Consider the following 22,226-nt stretch of genomic DNA (forward strand, 5'->3'; position numbering starts at 1 on the left):
TCAAAAACGTGTTAAAAATTTAGTTTAAAGCAAATATTACATTTTCAAACCTATAATTCAAATCAAATGCACGTACGCCCTTACCCTCGTATTACAAGTCAAATTTTATCATTAATATAAAGCACTAAACTATCCACATCCATGAAATATTTTTTTATTTCCAAAAGTTAGCACTATATGTCATATTATAAATAGTATTGGTCTAGTCCATGCATGCGATTAATATGATCAAGATGGTCATTGGATAAATAATTATCATTCGCTTGAGATTGAGACAAATTTTCATAACACACTCTAAGAGCCACTATATATCTTACAAGGCTACAATTAAGGGTCATTAAGGTCCATTATATTATTTCACCATGATGGCTAATTACTCCACCAAATTAAGGTTATGAAGTGGACATTATTTTACCACGAAGGGTGCCCTCATTGTCTTCTACAACCAAAAAATACTACATGATCAAGGATGATGCGGGAACACACAAAATACAACATCCTCATAGTCACACTCAACCACAATTGAAGTTTACAAAAGGGTAACTCAATATCTAGACTAATGTGTTAATGACAAATGATATAATACTTAGTAAGGCTATACAAAATGACTAGTGAACTAGTTCGAAAGATAGTGCAATGAGGCATTATATTAACACATGAACAGTAAGCAAGCAGTAAATTAAAAGAAGTATGCAAGAACAGGAGACGTTTTGTAACCTAGTTCAGGATGTCAATTCCTACATTTGGTGAACACCATTGAAATGGTTGCCCAATGCTTCATTCGTAATCAATCAAATGTGTTTTACCAAACAATTGATTTTAAGTGAAGCACTTCGAACTTTACGGATGCACCACACCCTTTCCAATCACATCGAAGCTTCTTGAAGAGTTGATTGTCCCGATTGTCCAAGTTGAGACTCCCCTTCAATTGCAGCCTTCCGAGTCATGTTCCAGTGGTTTATAGCCTGTAATCTTCAAGCATCAAATCCAACTTGATATGAAGTGTGAATTCGTCAAGTTGCTCAGTTTAGCTTATAGAAAACTGCCATCTTAAATTTTCTGGAAATCTTTCTGAGTAATTCTTGAGGAATTGATCGTCCACTTATGTGGAGAAGGATCAAGCCTTTTATAGTCTTCTTGGGGTTTAATCTCCAACATATTAACTATCTTGAATTGTCTTATGAACTTAGCATGTTAACTGGTTATGCCCTGGATCTTTAGTCTTCAAAACTTCTATCTTCTGAATTAAGTCTAAGTCCTAGTACAAACTTGATCTAACTCTAGTACAAGTAAACAATCTTTTGAGCTAGATTTTGAATAATTGTATTGTTCCATAAATCAAAACAATATAGAGGAGTAAAGAATATAAATCCTTTTCTTTCTCAATTGTGATTTTATTAACAATCTTCCCTTGGTTTGAGTTTATGGCAATGCAATTTGATGCCACACTTCATTTTAGCAAGCTTTTAATTACAAAAATCACAACTTAGAAAAAATCTTTTGTGGGGTATCACAATTGTCACCATTGAGAGGGATGCTTGTGGTGGAAATGGTCTAATGCTTTACCACTCAAAGGCAAAATTTGTCATGTAATATGAAGGTAATAGCACGTTTAATTCAAACCATATACTTAAAAAATTAATATTAACTTGTCAAGTTACAGGTAATAGCACGTTTTTTATTTAACGTTTAATTCAAATTACAAGGTCGGTTGATTGCTGGCTAGAGTGATCTATTATTATTATTATTATTTTTTTGGTTTGAGTTAATCATATATAGAAAGTCTAAACTAATTTATCTCTTTGTGATCATTTACCGGGTAAGATCGTAAGGTGAAATTTACTCAATGTATACTATATCAAATGCTAAAAAAATAATTTATATTTGGTGTAAAATGTTATAAAAGGTTTTATTTTTTGAAAATATAAAAATTCTTAGGAGACAAATGCAACTTTCGCAAATATCCAGGAGAGAGAGTGCTGGCAGTGACACTTAATCATTTACGTGACTTGAATTTCTTCATCATTCACACACCAAATTCTTCACGTTGAAAATGCAGTACTTTAACTTGTATAGTTGTATGCAACCTACGAAGATTTTTGCAAAATTCTTATAACACCGACAATCTCTTCTGTTTTCTAAAAGATAAAAATTTTATTTAAAAAAAAAGTATATTTAAAATAACACGGATTATAAAAATAGAATAAATCGTTGTACGGTCAATGGTAATATATATTGAAATATTTTAAAGACTTTTGGCAGGGAAGAGTTTTACGTAATTTATTAGTTGTATATGGAAGAGATGAGGTCAAGTTGCAGAATTGGGAGTTGTAGCCAGTTAAGCCGAGTTACGACGTCGTAGGATATGACTCAATTCCGCGTCAATTGCAGCTGTGGGTCCCCCTCTATCCTTATTTTTCCTCCTATTTTTATGTCTATACACGTCGAGCTGACTCAGCTACTCATCCTTTTTTCCCACCGCTCTTATTACACGCGATCCTCACGCCTTCTGGGTCGACCGGTCGAGATAAATATCTCCCCAAATTCAATGGAAAAGAGCTACGGGAGTTTTGTACACGCGCAGGGAGTAGCGTGGGTGGCTATTAGTCACGTGTGTTGGTCTCTTTTGGACGGGTCTTCGGGGATTAAGTATAAACCAAGCTGGATTTCGAGATTTTCAGCTAAGGACTCCAAAAGATTTTCAGTTGAGGACTCCAAAGTTTCCAATTATCAAGGAAGGACAAATTTTATCCCACTATAAATACCTTCATTTTCAACCGCTCTCCCCACATCCACAAACCCTACATTCGTTTTGCATTATTCCTTCCCTTCTTCTTATTATTATTTTTTATTAGAGTTGTGGGAAAATGACAATCCTCATCGAGCAGCCTGATCATGGTATATTAAATTTTCTTGTTCTCATAGAAATTTTATTTAACAGTATTTACGTGTTTTTAACGTTAAAGTTTGTTCCTCATTCTTAGGATTACTAGTCGAGGATAAGCCAATCCCTTTCGATGGGAATGAACTAATCCTATATGGAGGATTTGCCGTACCAGAAACATTGTCATCCAACAATGGTGGATTTGATGCTCCGGAAATCAATGCCTTTGGCCAATCATTCAGGTAAACTTGTACTCACTATCCAAAAGTGTATACTGAATAATTTTGTCTTATAATCTTAACCGACAAATGACTACAAATAAGAAAATTCAATCAATTTAGGTTGTCTGTATATAACTAACCTGCACAAACCATGAAGATCTATAGGTCAATAGATTGCTCGAACTTGAAATCTTATGGCATAATAGAAATATATATAATAGTTTGTTATGGTTTAACAGGGACTATGAGGCAGAAAGTGAGAGAAAGGAGTCTGTGGAGGAGTTCTACAGGGTTCAACACATCAACCAAACCTATGACTTTGTAAGTGGCAAAGCAGACATGGTTTTTTTTTGGTTAGCTTAGGATGTAGGGTGACAAGAGAAATTAACAAAGGAACAATAATAATATAATATATATGTGTAGGTGAAGAGGATGAGAGAAGAAGTGTATGGGAAATTGGATAAGGTGGAAATGAGCATATGGGAATGCTGCGAGCTGTTGAATGATGTTGTGGATGACAGTGACCCTGACCTGGATGAGCCACAAATTGAGCACTTGCTCCAAACTGCTGAGGCTATCAGACAAGACTATCCTCATCAAGATTGGTTGCATTTGACTGCCCTCATTCATGGTACATAATAAACCCTATCACTTCTTTAGATAAATACAAAAAATTCAGGAACAACTTTAGCCAAATTAGTCAGTATCAGTAACCACAATATTATAAGTTCATCTCTCAGCAGGAGAAAGCAAGTTGGCCTTCTTGGCCACCTATGAGTAACCTATGGCCTATGCTTGTTTATCTCATCTGAAGTGGTGAGGTTGTTGACTTTAGGCCTTATTGATTGGAGTCGGATGAAAAACCTATATATGCAGATTGATTAAATTATTTCGGGTTAATTTTGACTTTTGAGTAGGCAGATAATTAAATATCTATTTGCTTATTATACTATAATGGCATATACTGCCAAATATCTCCCTTGATTCCTATTTTAGTCCCCTTGGTGTTTTGTAAACATTATGGGTGCGACAAGGATGTCAAATCTAGATTCATATGTGCCTATATTGATGTTTCATTCAAGAAAGATGGCACAATCTTTTCACCCTATATAATTTGTGGCCCCTACACAATGATTATCCCAGACCCCTTCAACATAAAATTAATTAAGATTTATATTTTATTATTTTATTTTGTGGGTGAATACAATATTAATTGATGGGGGTGTATATTTGGGTGCTTACAGATCTTGGAAAAGTCCTGCTTCATCCAAGTTTTGGAGGGCTTCCTCAATGGGCTGTTGTTGGTGACACATTCCCTCTTGGATGTGCTTTTGATGAATCCATTGTTCACCACAAGGTAAAAAATATTTTACTCTTCATAATTCTTCAAATGCCTAATCTTATTAACATTTGGATTACATTCCCCACCCAAAATAATGTCATTAGTATCTGATACAATGTTTAGTACTATATTGGGTTTTGATTTTATGATGTCGGTATTAGGGTATCTGGGTATCTGTTTATAGTACAATACAACTAGGTATATTAAATTTTAATGCTGTTGATAGTATTGATGAGTGCAACCTATACTCTTTGATTATATATTTACAATTGACCTCCACATAGTACAATTAAGTATACTACAAGTTATATATACTCGTGTTGATTGACATAAAATAAAAAACCAAGTATAATGATTTGTATTTATTTGTTATTTTACAGTACTTCAAAGAAAACCCAGATTACGAAAACCCACTCTACAACACAGAGAATGGGGTATATGAAGAGAGATGTGGACTGGACAAAGTGTTAATGTCTTGGGGGCATGATGACTATATGTACTTGGTGGCCAAACAAAATGGATGTACTTTACCTTCTGCTGCATTGTTCATCATCCGCTATCACTCTTTCTACGGTAATTTTTTTACTAGCTCTTTGATTGATATTCTCATACATATTTCTTGAAAAATAAAATGACTTTTTTGGGTTTTACAGCACTGCACAGGGCTGGGGCTTATACACACTTGATGAATGAGGAGGATGAAGCAAACATGAAGTGGCTCAAAATCTTTAAGTAAATTTATTTTCCATATTTCCTTATTATTATTATTATTATTATTATAGTGAATTTTTACGATGTCGATCAATACTAAGATATTTTGTGCCAGTATAATCTCGTACAATATTTGTGATGATCCGCACATAAAAATTCCCGTCTAATCATTTGTATTATTTTAATCACAGCAAATACGATCTATATAGCAAGAGTAAGGTTCGTGTAGATGTCGAGAAAGTCAAGCCGTATTACCTCTCACTTATTGAAAAGGTGAATATATATTTTTGATTTTTGTTTTGGAATTTTTTTTTAATTTTTCAATAGTTATATGATTAACTGTGGTACTTTTTTAAAATGTTGCTGATTTTGATTTTTTGTTAAAATGATTTTATGGCAGTATTTTCCAGCAAAACTCAAGTGGTAATAAACGAGGCTGATGGAGAAATGAGGGTTAAATCAAGAGGGTACCATTGGGAATTAACTGTGAAAGTTATTGTATCCATGTACAATAATGTTTATTTGCAGAATATTTTTTTTTTTCTTGTAATGCTTTTATTTCCATTCTTTTCTTCTTGCAAAATAATTGAAAAAAATGTTGGATAATACCAAATATTGGCCGGATCTCATATCTCTATTTACAATTTTTTTTCCCTTGAAACAATGAAATATTTTATAATTTGATTACTTTAAAATTAAGAGATACACACATAAGTAAATTATTTTTAAATATTAATACAAGTAGGACTAAGGTCTCGTGGAGTTAAGTATACATTAACAGATATTACAAAATAGTACGGAGTATAAAAAAAAAACAACAAAAACAAAAAAACTGAAGTCTCAATGGAGAGATATGGGCTTTTGGTGTTTGTGCCTCATCCGTCTTAGAACCACTAAGGGCCCAAAAAAGGGATAAGTAAATGTCCTTATTTCCAACAAATATTAAGCTAAATATTATTAAAAAAATATTGAATCATAAGTAACTTAAATCAATTCTCGTGTGATGGAGCTAATAAATACTTAAAACACAGTGTCAAAATCTTGTGATCTAGTGACACAGTGTCAAAATCTTGTGGTCTAGTGACACCCAAAAAAATTATTATAAACAGATACTACATTGTAACAGAGTCAGTAGTAAAAAAAAAAAAAATACTTAAACACGAGAGGGGAATCAGTCACTTCATTTTTTTTAAAAATTTTATAGAGGGTGCGTTTGGTTAAACTATTAGAATCAAAACAACTAAACAAATAATTAATTAAATAAAACAAATATATAAAAAAGATATATATGTGTGCGTGTGTATATATATATATATATATATATATATATATATATTAAAATTATATATTTAATGCATGAACAATGACATTTTTATTTATTTTTTCATTTTTCCCTTATTTTTTAATTTTTATTCAATTGTTCAAAAGTATAGGAGTAAAATGGTAGTATTAAAAAAAAAACTCAAAAAAAAGGCAAGCAAACATGGTAAATTACCATTGGTAATGGGTATCAAAAGCTATACTATGAAGCAAAAGTCTCCAACCAAACACATCCATATGTATATATCTACTACTAGTTTTTCACGCGCGTAGGATAATGTCCAATATTTGTATATATATATATATATAAGTACTTCAAAATATATCAATACAAAATTATATAAGAGATGTTAACTCATGTTCATGCATATGTAATTGAATGTTGAATTTGTTTATTTAAATCAGTAATTCAAAGTATATGAATGCAAGATGATACATGAGAGGTTGATTATAATTGTCACTAAATAAATGTTTGCAATTTTATGAAAACGCAAATCTAAATACTTAGTAATGATAATATAAATAAATATTATTTTGGTAATAAAAATTTATACATTTTAAATTATATTAATAAATAAATAAATATGATTTACTTTTAAAGTGAACAATTGTTATGTAAATTGCCACCAATGTTTTTTTCTTCCCGTTAGAGCCATAACTTTATTGACTTTTGTATATTGTACGTAGATGTAGATCAGTAGTTATTATATGTATTAATATTAATATGTATAAATGCATAGTCTTGACCCTGCGATTTTGTAAAAGATAAATTATTACTAATACAATCTAACAATATATTACAAAAATTATATTCAATTGGTCAAATTCAAATTACATATTAATTATAATTAATTGAAAAAATTTCAAATCAAATAACAAATAAGTATAATCTTAAATATTTTTATGTGCCAAAAACATTGTGGTCTAGTGGCACTCGGTGTCCCGGTTTACACTTTCACATGGATGATGGGAATGACAACTGTTACTCTTTGTGCTTCAGTAGGTTGAGAAAGTAGTTATAAATAAAAAAATATTTTTATGTATAACCTTAAATATAAATATGAAATATAAAATATTAATAAATTATAACTTTAATTCTTACGAATATCCTATTAGTTAAACCTGTCATACAAATTTTTCTAGTGCACTTTATTTATTATTTATTATCTATTACGTAAGAGTAATGTTTACCTAATATATATATTCGAGTATTTCTTTCTCGTCATCACAAAAATAAAAATGTTTTCGTTGCTTGGAATGTGGTGGTTGGAATGTTGGATAGTCGGAGAGTTTGAGAAAAACGCAACAGCGAAGGGACTTTAATAAAGGAAAAAAGAGTCAAACGGATATGCTTAGGGGTGGACCCCACGATATCTGTGATATGAGAGCGGGCCCACTATCGCGTCACAATTTCGATGCTGACGGAGGTGAGATTTGAGTGCGAAAGAGCAGGCTACTCTGTCCCCGAACTCGTCGCGGTTCTTCCCCAAAGGCTCTCTCCATTCGCTCATTCCTTGTTTCCTCCCTCACAAATTCGCCTAACTCGAATTTATATATATATTTTATTAATTAATCCTTTAATCGCTTTCCTTTTTTGCGTTTCCGTTTCCATTTCTGATGAGGTTTCCAGATGGGGAAACCATGGATTCGAATTTTAGTTATACAGATGATTTTCGTCTTCGATTCCTTGATTCTCCGCTCCGCGTTCGGTGCCTTGTCCGATTTCTCGATAATTGATGACGACGACGACTACTCGGATCTCTTCCACGGCGATTACTCGCCGCCGGCGCCACCGCCGGCGTCTCCTCCGCCGCACCCGCCTCCCCTCTCGTGCGAGGCCTTGGAGGGAATCGGGTCTGTGGACACCACGTGCGAGCTCGATTACAGCTTGAACTTCACCGGGGACGTGTACATTGAGGGGACTGGGAATTTGTTCATTCTCCAGGGCGTGGTTTTGAGTTGCCCTATTTCCGGGTGTTCCATTGAGGTTAACATCACGGGGGTATTTAGATTGGACGCCAACGCTCGTATTATAGCTGGAACGGTGTATATAGTTTCCGGGAACACCACTTTGTTGGGTGGCTCGATCATCAATGTGACTGCATTGGCTGGTGACCCGCCGGAGCATTCCAGGGGGACGCCCAAGGGGTACAACGGTGGGGGTGGGGGTCATGGGGGTAGAGGGGCTAGTTGTTTGATGGATAATAAGAAACTTCCGGAGGATGTGTGGGGAGGGGATGCATATTCGTGGAAGTCACTAGACCAGCCCTTTAGCTTTGGGAGTAAAGGGGGGAGCACGAATAGGGATGATGATTATGGAGGGGAAGGGGGTGGGAGGATATGGCTGGAGTCAACAGACGTTGTGGATGCTCAGGGTTTGCTTTTGGCTGATGGTGGAGATGGTGGGATCAAAGGAGGAGGTGGGTCAGGGGGGAGTATTTACATCAAGTCCAAGAAAATGTAATGTAATTCAAACCTAAGTTATACTCAGTTGCTATATGAGGTTATTATTATTGTTATAACTTCTAATTTATCTTTCCAAACAGAACAATAGAGAAAGCATGCTGCTTTGGTACTGAAAAAGGGTGTTTACAAAATAACCTTTGTTTAGAACTTAGAAGTTTCTTATTGAAGATCACAAATTAGAAAAAAAAAAAACATATATAGAGAGACTTAGTTTATTTGATGATTAAATATCTGTCAGTTAGTATGAAGTGGGAGTGAAAGAAGAGTAAGAGAATCAACTGGGAGCCATATACTCTCAGAATCCTTGCTCCCTCAGGGAATATCAGTGGAAGAACCTTTTGAGGGGAAAATCAAGAGAATTAAAGTTTAAGCCTATTTTTCTACTGAATGAAAGCATATTCTTGGTGACTATTGGAGCTGAATTGTTTCTTGAATATATCTGGGCTGTACTATCTTAAGAATTTCATTCTCTTTCTTTATTCATGGGTGAGAGGTTGGGATCACATTGTCATGATGCTCTATACTCCCTATTATCCCTGAATAAGTCACTTTGTGAGCTTCAATGTTTTCTCTTCCTGTCTTGTCTTCATAGGATTTCTTCATTAACTACTTGTAAAAAAGGATTTCCATGTATTTATTGTCTCTCTATGGTGTTATTCTATCTTTCCATTTTATTTGATACATTTCCAATTTTGGTATTAGTTAAAAGCACCATCAGTTTAGAACTTTTATTTATTTATTTATTTATTTATTATAAAACAGTCTTTGAAAGTGTAGCTACTGATTGTTCTTTTTGAGCAGGACAGGAAGTGGTAGAATAAGTGCTTCTGGGGGCAATGGATTTGGTGGAGGAGGTGGTGGAAGAATTTCTGTAAATTCATTTAGTAGGCATGATGACCCCATATTCTTTGTTCATGGTAAGAGTGCAAGGCCAATTGTCAACATTTTTATTCATCGAAAAGCAACTCCCTCAAGCTTTCTGTCTCTAATCACCAAAATGTTTTGTTCATGATCTGTGTACATGTTGGGCTGTTCGTATTGAGCTTAAAAACCACAATTTTGCAATTCTGCTCACTAGATTTTATGGCTGTATGTGTGGATATGACATATGTGACCAATTTGACATATTGATAATCTTGGCTATGCAAACTCATAAAAATCCTTTAATGTGGAAGTGCATGGTGTTATTTATTTATTTCTCCTGCTGTTGTGGCTAGGACATATTTCCAGATTCTTCTGAGGATATGGAATCACCTACGCCTCTCATGTGGGTCTCACTTATTTTCTTGCCATCCTTTGTAGCTAGTGGATGTGTTTTTAGTGTCTGACTTATTTTCTTGCCATCCTTATTAGCTAGTGAATATGTTTTTAGTGGGATTAACTTCCAAGATTTGCTGCAACGGGGTGAAGCAACTTTTCATTAGCACTTCTGTTTATACGTTTCTTGCTTTGTCTTGTTCTTCTCTTGTTGCAGACCTTTTTTTCTTCAATATATGTTTCTTTCTAATAAATGTTGTAGTATTATAAAGCCAGAAAGTAGCATTATTTGAGAATATTGGTCAGGGGTGTGTTGCTTTTGTTGAGACCCAGGACTTTGTTTGATCTGATTGCACTGCTTTGGGAGAAAGGCATTGCATTATTCTCTTTTATCTTTCTATATTTGCAGGGGGAATAAGTTTGGGCTGTCCTGCAAACTCAGGTGCGGCAGGGACATTCTATGATGCTGTCCCACGAAGACTAGTAATCAACAATCACAACATGTCGACAGACACTGATACCCTTCTCTTAGATTTTCCTAACCAGCCACTCTGGACAAATGTTTATATCCACAATCATGCCCGAGCCACTGTTCCTCTACTTTGGAGTCGTGTCCAGGTTATTGAATTCATTTCTTATTGTTCAGGAGGCACATTTCCTTCATCATTCTAGATATACACTACTAATCTACTATTGCTCTATTTAGTTAAAGAAATAAATTTTCCTTTGATGTTGGATATGAGAACTAGATGGGAAAATATGTTGATGATGAAGCTATGTGTCAATCTACAACTGAGGATTCGAATTTGTTTGCTTGTTTTGTTCTTCTTCTTCTTCCTTTTTTTTTTTTTTATTTTTTATTTTTTTTCATTTCACCAGATACATTCAGCAGTGGTGGAAAAATTGGTTTTGTTTTTGTAACAGTGAGCCTAAATCTAAGTTCAACATAGTCTTACTGAAACCACCAAAACGGAAGGATTTTGGGTTCTTAGGTTATTTTGGGGCCTAATAAACAATTTTGTCACAATTATCACCTTTAACAACTAGGAAGATACCTGTGGTTTTTATGATATTAAATGTGTCACTTAAAGATATCTATGAAAAGCTGAGCATGCTTGTCATCTGCTTCAGGAATTAATTGTGATGATTTTTGTGCTGTTACATAAATACATAATGCATCATATAGGCTTATTTAAAAACCTTCCGATATATAGAATGCTGCTTTTCCATAGGCAAATATTCTCTTCAATGTTGAATTGCAGGATATGGCTTTTAAATGATTTCTTGAAACTGCCAAACCTCCAGCTAGAGTTGATTAGAAATGTATTTTTAGTCTGCTTGAATCTTTTAATACTTAATCTTGACCTTGTCCTTGTAAGCTCATTTGGAAGTTGAAACTTGAAACTACAAAAATTTATACCATAAGGTTCGCCATCAAGCACATTTTCGTGCTCATTGAATACCATTTCTGTTCCATGATATCATATTCTTAGCAGGCTACTTCTATACCTATATTTTAAGAATCTGCTGGGCTATTGACTATTTTTCATCAATCATGGCAGTTTAAGCTTTTAACGTGGTGTTCATATACTATTTACAGGTTCGAGGACAGCTTAGCTTATCAAGTGGTTCTGTTTTAACTTTTGGGCTTGTGCATTATGCCTTATCGGAATTTGAATTGATGGCAGAGGAACTATTGATGAGTGACTCAATAATTAAGGTGAGCCTTTTTATTTCTGAGTGTAATTTTATTGGTTTAATTTCTTTTATTCTCTTACATTTCTCAGTTATGACAACATATTAAAGTTCATTACTAGAATCTGTCAACATATTTTGGATGTTAGACTCTGTAGCTAGAGTTTTTTTACTGGGCCTATGAGAATACAATTAAATTATTATTCATACCAGCTGAATAAGGGTGACCATATTAATTTTTCAGCTGTCTTAATGCAAGTCTTTTGTCCAACCTTGATTATTTTTCCTAAGTTGAGATATGGCTTACTTAGTTACTTGGACTCTTCACTTCACCCCAACTTAATGCCATTTGACACTTCTCAAACAAACATGGTTGGATATAGATCCTCAATAAAGCATATATGACTTATATTGTCTTGTAAAGAAGCACTGATGTTGTACTTCTTTCAATAACCACAAAATGGAGCAACATCCTTCTTTCTTTATTACATATTTTTAAACTTCCTTGTTTCTGGTGGTAAGATATGTTTCTATTACTCCTGTCATTTTTAGATCTATGGGGCTTTGCGGATGTCTGTGAAAATCCACTTGATGTTGAATTCCAAAATGCTTATAGATGGTGAAGGTGATGCAAATGTTGCAACATCTGTACTTGAGGCTAGCAATTTAGTGGTTCTAAAGGTATATAATACTTTGCATCCTTTTTATCGTTTAGTCTTTTTTATTTTGGATATTTGCTATTTTAATCACATTTGTGAATCAACAATGCTCAGGGTTCATCCATTATACATTCAAATGCAAACTTGGGAGTTCATGGACAAGGTTCATTGAACTTATCTGGACCTGGAGATTTGATTGAGGCTCAGCATTTGGTTTTATCACTGTTTTACAGTATAAATGTAAGACTCAGAAATTTAAACATGCAATTGTTGAAGCTTGATATCTGCCATCATTTACAGCATTTGTGTAAGGATCAGAAATTGGTTTTATCACTGTTTTACAGTATAAATGTAAGACTCAGAAATTTAAACATGCAAGTCTTTTGTCCAACCTTGATTACTTAAACACCACTTCTTTACTTTGTGCAGTTTGTTTGGCTGCCTTTCCAACCAGCATAAGAATAGTTTGTCATTCTAATCTCTGTAAAACTTCGTTACAGAATATAGAATTCCTTTGTGTGTGTGTGAAAAGTGTGTATAAAATTTAATATGGTAGAGTAACGGATTGGCATTTAATAGGCAAATTTTCTAATCTAATTAATGATTATAAAATTGTGTACACTTGGTAAGGAAAGCAATGCATATTTGAGTTTCTCTGATAGGTTGAAGAATGTGGATGAGAACTGAGTTGGGCATTTGGAGTTTTCTTCTGAAACATGGATGTTTCTTCAGTGGTTAAACTAACTCACTAATGGAGATGTGAATTTGTGAATTCAAGTAAACTAACAAAAAGCATTCATTTAATCCCATGCATATCCATAATCATACATTCTTCTCACCTTTGAGTTTTTGTTGATGCACTTTGTTTGATCACACTTGCAGATCAAGAATGCTGCTATTGCCAAAGAATTGCCATTCTTTGCTTTAAAATTCAAGTGTTATCCTGTACAGTTGCTGGATTTAGCTAGATTTGACTAAATTCATCAAATAACCTGTCTTAGGAAAACTATTGCTTTTGTGACAGTTGAAAGGAGAAATAATTCGTAGGACAAGAGAAGGAAAGTATTTGAGAAGAGAAACGCTTTTAGATCTTGTTGTCAGTATTCCGAAATGCGTTCACAGTCCAATAAGAAAATAGACAAAAAATTAATGCAATTATCTGCTTGGTGTTGCCCGTTACTCTACCATATAATTGCTAATTAAAAGGATGTATATTCCCTTCTCTATCATATTTGGACTTGGCTGGGGACACATGGGAAGGGAACGACTTTTCAAAACCGATACTTGTTCATTGAATGCTATTAGTTCGAAATGCTGATTTTTGAAATTTCTTTGCCCCTTCTTGTCAAGCTCAATCAGCTGCTTATGATGTGGATTGTCTATTTCTTTGTGAAGGTTGGGCCAGGATCCATTTTGCGAGGTCCATTAGATAATACAAGCATCAATCACATGTAAGTATTGTGATGCTTCATCTTCCATGTTATGTACTGCAACTATTCTTTTAACTAATTAACTTCCATTAAAGTAGTGCACCGCAGCTCTGCGGAGAACTCCAAGATTGCCCCATTGAGTTGCTTCACCCACATGAAGATTGCAATGTTAATGGTTCATTATCCTTTACCCTTCAGGTTTGCTTCTAACCATGGCCGTTCCGTTAAAAATAGGGGCCTTGAGAGGCAAGATATATAATTCCGAAAGACCTCTGAAAGATCTTATAATTGAGGTAATTGAGTCCAAATCTATTTGGACTTCAAGTTATTGTATTCTATAACAAAAAAAATGTAATAAATTATTTTGTCCAAATACAATGCATAAAAATTCAACAAAGAAAAAAATACAATTCAAAATTTAATTTAAAAGTGACATTTTTCGTGCATACTTAAATACAAAATTATTCACCAAAATTTGAATGTCAATTCATTCTAAAATTTTATTTTCAGTTACAATTAAGACCAATCTATGGATTCTAAAAACATAATTATCAAGTATAAAAATAATGATTTTATATATAAACTTAAAAAATAAATAAATAAAATTGGGGGCCTTGTGCCGTCGCCCTGCTTCTAACAATCTGGTTCTGCACTTAACAGTTTCCTAAATTTGGACTTCCTTATATTACCAAGTAGCATTGTGTTTAAATTGCTCCGTGTGTTCACATTTAATGTATGACCTGTGTTACTTGTCCAGATATGTCGTGTTGAAGATGTATTTATTGAAGGCTTTTTAGAAGGGTCCGTAATTCATTTTCACTGGGTTAGAGCAGTTCTTGTAAAGTCTTCTGGAACAATAAGTGCTTCTGGTCTAGGTACTCCTTTCTATTTCTACTTCTTTTGTTTAGTTTCTAGTTAATGTTTCTGTCTAATTGGAAAAAGGTGTATATGTAACATGATGAGCATCAAGTGCCTGCCAGTACTCGAGTTATTGGGCTAAATCATGCTACTGGATATACATGCAGGTTGCAGTGGTGGGTTGGGCAGTGGTGAGCTCTTGCCTAGTGGTCTTAGTGGTGGTGCTGGACATGGTGGCAGAGGTGGTGATGCATATTACAATGGCACGTATATGGGGGGTGGTCTTACTTATGGTGATGCTGATTTGCCATGTGAACTTGGTAGTGGAAGTGGAAATTGGAGTCTGCCAGGTGCTACTGCTGGGGGTGGCATACTTGGTGAGCTCTCAAATGATGTCTCTAATCTATGCACCGTGAGCAGCTTTATTTTATATTGTTTTGTTTTTTTAAAATAACTATGGAGCACTTGTTATTTTTTTAGATAATTTTGCTTTACTTTACGCTTTATCTTATACCAAGAAATTTGCACACTGAGTCACTGAGGCTACTATGCTTCAATTGTTCAATCTATGGAGAGGAGTTGATAGCCCCTGGAACATATTCCACTCTCTAAGTTTTCCACTGCATCCACAAAAGGAGAAGCAGGCTTGTTATTCTGTAGTTTTAGTTCATCTGGAAATTTATCCATTTATAGATTTTGATACAACAAACTCCATAATGAAGTAATGAACAATAAAATATAAGCACCTAACATGTAGTGATAGCCTTGTTTTTAATACTTGAGACTTAAATTTCAGTGACATACTTAATATTCTACATATATTTTATGAAGTGAAGGACTTTATAGCCATTCACCCTTGAGAAATTGTATTAAATTTCATTCTGTGTTCAGTGCCATTTTGGATCTTTAAGAAACACAATGAACTGAGTGATTTAGGCACTTTAGATATAATATTTTTTTTTAGTTTCTTGTTTAGCGTTCTGTCATCTTTAGCATTATTGAATAAAAGGTGCATTTTTCTCATTAGAAAAATACATAGATAAGGCTACTCTGACACATTTTAATAATCTTTCTTGCAACAGTTATGGGTTCATTGGAGCATTCTCTGTCGAGCTTGACGGTCTATGGTTCAATTCAAGTCAATGGAGAAAGCTTTGGAAAGTTTATCAGAGAGGATGGGAGTAAGGTTGCTTCAGAACCAGGTCCTGGGGGTGGAGGATCTGGAGGAACAGTTCTTCTGTTCATTCATTCTTTGTTCCTTGGTGATTCTTCTACTATCTCAGCTGTTGGAGGTCATGGCAGTACTAATGGTGGTGGTGGAGGTGGAGGAAGAATTCACTTTCATTGGTCAGACATTTCTGTTGGAGATGAGTATGTGGCTATAGCAAATGTGAATGGAACTATTGTGGCTAGGTTTGTAACTACCATATAAAACTTGAGTGGATTATTTGATCTCTTTTCTGTGGTCTTTTAAGTCTGAAGACCATTCGGTAATAAGAACGTATTCATACAGAATAGAGGGTGCAAATAGTTTGCCTTTTAGTTTCTTGTGATGTTTTTTCCCCCCCCCCCCTCATTTTATATTCTATTATTGATACCACAGAGGAGGAGTTGGTAGAGATCTTGGGAAAGGAGGAGAAAATGGAACTATTAGTGGTAAAGCCTGCCCAAAAGGGCTTTATGGAATATTCTGTCAGGTAAGTTACAATTTCCAATTGAATTTCTATTGTGATATTGTCTAGGATGTAAACCTGAAGATTTACACTAGATAGATGTTAATTTCATACTAAAATACACTTGATGCATATAGTGGGCGAAATTGAATTTTAGGGTTGGACACTCTGTTAGTTTATTTAGCTTTTTAATGCTGCCATTAGACTAGACTGGTAATTGGTTGTATTATATTTTGTCTGGCGATAGATGATTCACACCTCAAAAGTAGGTAACTTACATAAAACAGAGTATATTTATCGGGGGACCATATCTTGCTCACTTGATTGTATTTGGTTTGTAATACTCGTATCAATTAATGTGATAACACATTGATTTTTATAGACCATATCATGTTTATCCTATTTTGGCAGCCCAAATGAAATTACTGATTATTTCAACAATCCAAGTGACATTACAGTTTGTATTGCAATTACATTCCTATCTTCTACAATAGAAATGAACTGACAATTTAGTATTATTATTATACTAATAATAATATATCTTCAAAATGGCTAATAGTAAATGTGTAGTAAAGGAAGGGTAAACGTTTTTAAGCTTAAATATGAAATGGACTGTTGAAATGATTTATATATGGCTCAGCCTGCTGTTTTAAAAAAGTAGTGTTTTTATTTCAGTTTATGTTTCTTTTCCTGTCAAATGGTTGTCTTATCAACTAGTTTCAAACTTTCCAGTATGCCATATAAAGTGATATAAGTATTTGACCAGTTTGACCTGCACCTTTTAACATAAACCCAAAATTGTTAACTATGTTGATGCTATCTTTTTTTTTTTGAAAGAAATGTTGATGCTATCTTCTGTCAAATAAAAATTTGTTGCCTGTTGTGCCAAAAATGTGGATTTTTTTTTTTGTTTGTTTTAAAAAAAAAACTTTCATCTCATTAAGTTTATTATATAATTTCTTCGTATGTGTGTGAATGCAATAATGCAGGAATGCCCACTTGGAACATACAAGAATGTAAGTGGAGCTGATAGAGCCCTTTGTCACAAGTGTGAATCTCACTATCTTCCGCATCGTGCAGTGTATGTTGCTGTTCGAGGTATTTCTTTTTTATGATTGGTAGTATGATTAAGCACCCTGTTTTCTGCTTTCTTGTGTTTAGTAGTTGTTCATTAGTTAGTTTCATAAATACTAGTTGTTCTTGATGATTGCACTTTCAAATGTAAATTTTTTGGGATGTTGCCTATGTTTTACAGGTGGTGTAACTGACACTCCCTGTCCATACAAGTGCATTTCAGACAGATATCACATGCCGCATTGTTTTACGGCACTTGAAGAGTTGATTTATACATTTGGGGGCCCGTGGCTGTTTGGTTTAATTCTTTTTAGTCTCCTTGTCCTGTTAGCTCTGGTTCTTAGTGTTGCTCGTATGAAATTTGTTAGTACTGATGAACTACCTGGCCCAGTGGCTGCTCGCCGTGGATCTCCAATTGACCGTTCATTCCCATTCTTGGAGTCATTGAATGAGGTAGTGTTTTCCAAGTACTTTGTTATTTTCATTAGTATGAAGTTTTCATTATCAAGAAACCCCTTAGTCAAGATTTGATTGTTTATGGTACTTTTGTCCTTTATAAGAATTATAAATATGATTTTGTTTAATTTAGGTGTTGGAAACAAGTAGAACTGAGGGATCCAGTACACATGTGCACAGAATGTATCTTTTGGGTGCTAACACTTTCAGTGATCCTTGGCTTGTTCCTCATTCTCCTCCTAAAGAAGTTTCACAAATTGTGTATGTTTTCTCTTGCTGTATGAGTGATAAATTTCTCTCTTCCTCTTAAAAGGAACTTTAAAAAGTACTCCCTCCGTTCCATTTTATGCGTCTAGTTTGGTTAACGAGGCTTGACTAAAATTATTTACAATTTAATTTTTCATAATATTAAGTTTAGAATTAATATATAAAATTTATATTTAGAAACTATATTAAAAGCACTATTAAACACAAAAAATCAAATTAAAAATAATAAGAAAATAAGCAAAGAAGACAGTCAGTTGACCAATGAAATAGTAAACATGACAGGTTAAATGGGATAGAGGAAGTAACTTTATTTGTGTTGTTAATGTTGTCAAGAATATGGAATTTTTGACATACCAAATTGAAATAAAAGGATAGCGCATTAAGTAGTTTGTGGATATATTTTAACCATATCTTCTTGTATCTTTATCGAATACCACAGGTATGAGGATGCATTCAACATATTTGTGGATGAGATTAATGCTTTGGCTTCTTATGAGTGGTGGGAAGGATCAATCTATAGCACCCTTTCTATTTTTGGGTACCCACTTGCATGGTCATGGCTGCAGTGGCGTCGGAAGAAGAAAATACAACGTCTTCGTGACTTTGTTCGATCAGAATATGACCATGCTTGCCTGCGGTCCTGCCGTTCGCGTGCACTCTATGAGGGTCTCAAGGTTCTTACCTCACCAAACACTTATCTTCCTGGCTATGATTTTCTCAACATGCATATATGAATATTTAAATGGCTAGTAAATTTCATAAGATTTTTATAAATAAAATTAGGAGCACAATTTGTACCAGTTTATGGTAAGACATAATACATAAATCTGTTGTTTCACTCCTCAATCTTTTTAAAATTTATAAAAGAAGTTACCCAGTCAGCCTTATCCTGGGCAACACCTAGGGATTCTTAAACCTACATCCCTATTGCCTAGGTGTGCCTTGACTTTTTTGTCTAGCTTGTGGAAAATTTTATTCGTATTGTGCTGCCCTTGAACTTTTTAATTGACCTGACCTCTGTTTATATTTTTTATTCTGAAAATTCAGTATGCTGCACTGATTGATAGGGATTAGGGAATTTACATCAGACTCTCCCAATACCATCCCCACTATGATCCAACATTCCAACCTATTGTCTTTATCACATTAAAAAAAATTGGTGTTCATAATGTATTATTTCCTTTGTATAGGTATCAGCTACTTCAGATCTTATGCTTACATATATAGACTTCTTCCTTGGTGGAGATGAGAAAACTGAGGACATGCCTCCTCGCCTTCATCAACGGTTTCCAATGTCTATAGTCTTTGGAGGAAATGGATCATACATGACTCCGTTTTATCTCCACAGTGATAACATACTGACTAGCCTTATGAGTCAGGTTTGCATAATTACATAAGAATATCACATGCTTTGGACTTTCTGATAACATAATTGCCTTATGGCTCCTTTTTCAATGCCTTCATTTCTAAAGATTTGTCATTATCATTGCTCTTTTACTAAATTGCAGTCAGTTCCACCTACAATATGGTACCGTCTAGTGGCTGGTTTGAATGCTCGACTTCGTTTAGTTCGCCGTGGGCATCTAAGAGATGCATTTTCCCAAATTGTTGAATTGCTTGAGACCCATGCAAATCCGTCTTTGCGTGCCTATGGAATACGCGTTGATCTAACTCGCATTCAGCCTTCAGCCAGTGATTATTATCAATTTGGACTTGTGGTATGTGCTGTGGAAAATGAACCTGTGCAGCCATCAAATGAAAGCCCAAGCAAATCTCTTTCAATTGAGAAAAAGTCACGGTATGTGTATGCAAGTGATCTTTGAGTTGTTGTTAGGCATTTTTTTTTAATATCTTTTCTATTATGTAGGCCTGGCATCCTCTGGAGGAGAGCATTTGATCTTGTTAGAGTTACTAATGAACATGCTTCAACACAGAAAAGGATACTTCCTGGAGAAATTTTGAATTCCAGGAACGTGAAGGCACTTAAAGAGAGATTCACTATTGGCTATCTCTCTTATTATATAGTTCCTAATACAAAACCTGTTGGCCATCAGGTACATATAAAGAATTTTAATTGCTATCAAAATCTGTTTGACTTTCAAACTCATGTTCATTAATTCTAATCATTGCAGGATCTTGTTGGTTTGGTCATCTCAATACTCCTCCTAGGAGATTTTAGCTTGGTCTTACTAACATTACTTCAGTTGTATTCTATCTCACTGCTGGATGTGGTTTTGGTTTTGTCTATTATTCCCATGGGCATACTTATTCCTTTTCCAGCAGGAATTAATGCTTTATTTAGTCATGGACCTAGGTGTTCAGCAGGTCTTGCTCGATTTTATGCTCTATGGAATATCATCTCAGTTATTAATGTTGTAAGTGATACCATCCCATGCTTTCCCCTGTTCTTGCCTCGCTTTTTTTTTTTTTTTCTGTCTGTATTATAACCTTATGTTCAATTATTTCGATTATAATCTCTATATATTAAAGCACAGTTGAGTCAGTAATTGGGATGGTGTACCGTTCTAGTATTTACGTGTATATGTCAAATTTGAAGATACACAATATAATTCTAGGTGATTTTCTCTCTATCAAACAAGTAATAAATATGGAGAGTTACACACTTGCTCAAGATGGAGGCCATGAAAGTGAATTCCCTGACAGAGTAGTTTTTCTATTTCTGATGTACCGAAAGATGTGTTAGCTGCTTTTTCTTTTGGCCATGAAAGAGGCACCTTTTAATTCAGCATTCAGAGTGAACGCCTTCAGTGCACTCTTACTTTTCAGAACAACAATAATAATAATAATGATAATAATTTGCCTTCAATTCACTTTGTTGAGTGTTGATGCCAAAACCAAAGTGGTTTCTAAATGCCAGCTTTAAATGTTTGAATAGTCAGGAAATTTATTTAGTTGAAAAAGAGGGGAAAATTTTCATCCTTCTGAATTTCCTAAGATTTTAGGAGATTATATATTTCTTGAATTTTCATTTTATTTTCTTTTCCTCACAGAGTTGCTAGTTTATAATATTGTTTTTAAATTGAAATATACACTGCCTGCCAAAGTGCCAAGTAAGGAGGAGGAGGGACTTTGTTTTCATAGCTAAGCCAAGAATCTTGAGAGTATGAATAAATAAAGAAAATTGCCTATGCAACTGTACATTTGCCTATTCTCATTCATTATTGCAACAGGTGATCGCATTTCTTTGTGGATTTATTCATTTTGAGATCCAATCCTCCTCATCAACTAACAAGCATACAGATCCAAACGTCCAGTCCTGGAATCTTAGCAAGTAAGAAGTTGGTATTTAACCTTTTTGGTTGAGATCGAGTTAGTGGGGTGATAATGTGAATGTGGGTGCAGGGATGAAACTGGATGGTGGATGCTGCCTTTGGGACTTTGTCTGATCAAAATCGCCCAAGCTAGACTGGTTAACTATCATGTGGCTAACCTTGAGATTCAAGACCGCACATTGTACAGTAATGACCCCGAAGTGTTCTGGAGCTCATGAAAGGCATTCTGATTCTGAAGCCAACCATATAAATGAGAGTTTGTTGTTTGTGTTATTGTTTTGGTTATTTGTTGAGGTGTAGGTCGGGTATAATGAGAGTTTGAGTTTGTTCTCCTGCCTGGGCTATTTTAAGTTACCCAGTCTCTGATGAATGAATGTAAAAGTAGACAAACTTGATGTGCAGAAAGAAAGAAAGAAAGCGTTTTCATACATGTAAAGCTGTTGTAAGTTTGTAACTTGTTTAATCATGGAGCCTAGCCTCTGATTTCCTATAAGCCATGTATGTTTGATATTTTGAATGTTAAATGTGATGCAAAATTAAGCAGCTTGATTGGCGTGAATGGCTGTGCACTTTCGTTTTTAAGAGAGGTCGGGAGTTTAAACTTTCTCTCGCATTGAAAA

General features: G+C 34.5%; 2 protein-coding genes across 5 annotated transcripts; both read left to right on the forward strand.

The window, feature by feature from the left end:
• The first annotated feature begins 2,734 nt into the window (after positions 1 to 2,734).
• On the forward strand, positions 2,735 to 5,787 carry LOC116014196 (inositol oxygenase 2-like). Its single transcript, XM_031254197.1, has 9 exons — positions 2,735 to 2,898; positions 2,985 to 3,126; positions 3,345 to 3,426; positions 3,529 to 3,736; positions 4,350 to 4,462; positions 4,828 to 5,020; positions 5,101 to 5,179; positions 5,350 to 5,431; positions 5,559 to 5,787. Exons 1-9 carry the CDS (start codon positions 2,868 to 2,870, stop codon positions 5,583 to 5,585), a joined length of 957 nt encoding a protein of 318 aa, XP_031110057.1. The 5' UTR covers positions 2,735 to 2,867; the 3' UTR covers positions 5,586 to 5,787.
• Positions 5,788 to 7,933: 2,146 nt separating this feature from the next.
• Positions 7,934 to 22,149, forward strand: LOC116013728. 4 transcript variants are annotated; one of them, XM_031253630.1, is made up of 22 exons: positions 7,934 to 8,938; positions 9,746 to 9,861; positions 10,611 to 10,819; positions 11,802 to 11,921; positions 12,449 to 12,577; positions 12,670 to 12,795; positions 13,951 to 14,006; positions 14,084 to 14,183; positions 14,743 to 14,860; positions 15,011 to 15,220; positions 15,926 to 16,256; positions 16,447 to 16,540; positions 17,506 to 17,614; positions 17,772 to 18,043; positions 18,180 to 18,307; positions 18,753 to 18,987; positions 19,504 to 19,692; positions 19,822 to 20,111; positions 20,181 to 20,367; positions 20,446 to 20,688; positions 21,505 to 21,605; positions 21,677 to 22,149. In XM_031253630.1, the coding sequence occupies exons 1-22, from the start codon at positions 8,109 to 8,111 to the stop codon at positions 21,822 to 21,824; spliced, it is 4,341 nt and encodes a 1,446-aa protein (XP_031109490.1). In that variant the 5' UTR covers positions 7,934 to 8,108; the 3' UTR covers positions 21,825 to 22,149. The 4 variants fall into 4 exon arrangements, with proteins under 4 accessions (XP_031109490.1, XP_031109491.1, XP_031109493.1 ...); XM_031253631.1 differs by having other exon boundaries at positions 8,668 to 8,938; positions 14,081 to 14,183; XM_031253633.1 differs by having other exon boundaries at positions 8,816 to 8,938; positions 9,751 to 9,861; positions 14,081 to 14,183.
• Positions 22,150 to 22,226: the final 77 nt, after the last annotated feature.

The sequence above is a fragment of the Ipomoea triloba genome, chromosome 3 (genome assembly GCF_003576645.1).
Source record: "Ipomoea triloba cultivar NCNSP0323 chromosome 3, ASM357664v1".
NCBI lineage: Eukaryota > Viridiplantae > Streptophyta > Magnoliopsida > Solanales > Convolvulaceae > Ipomoea > Ipomoea triloba.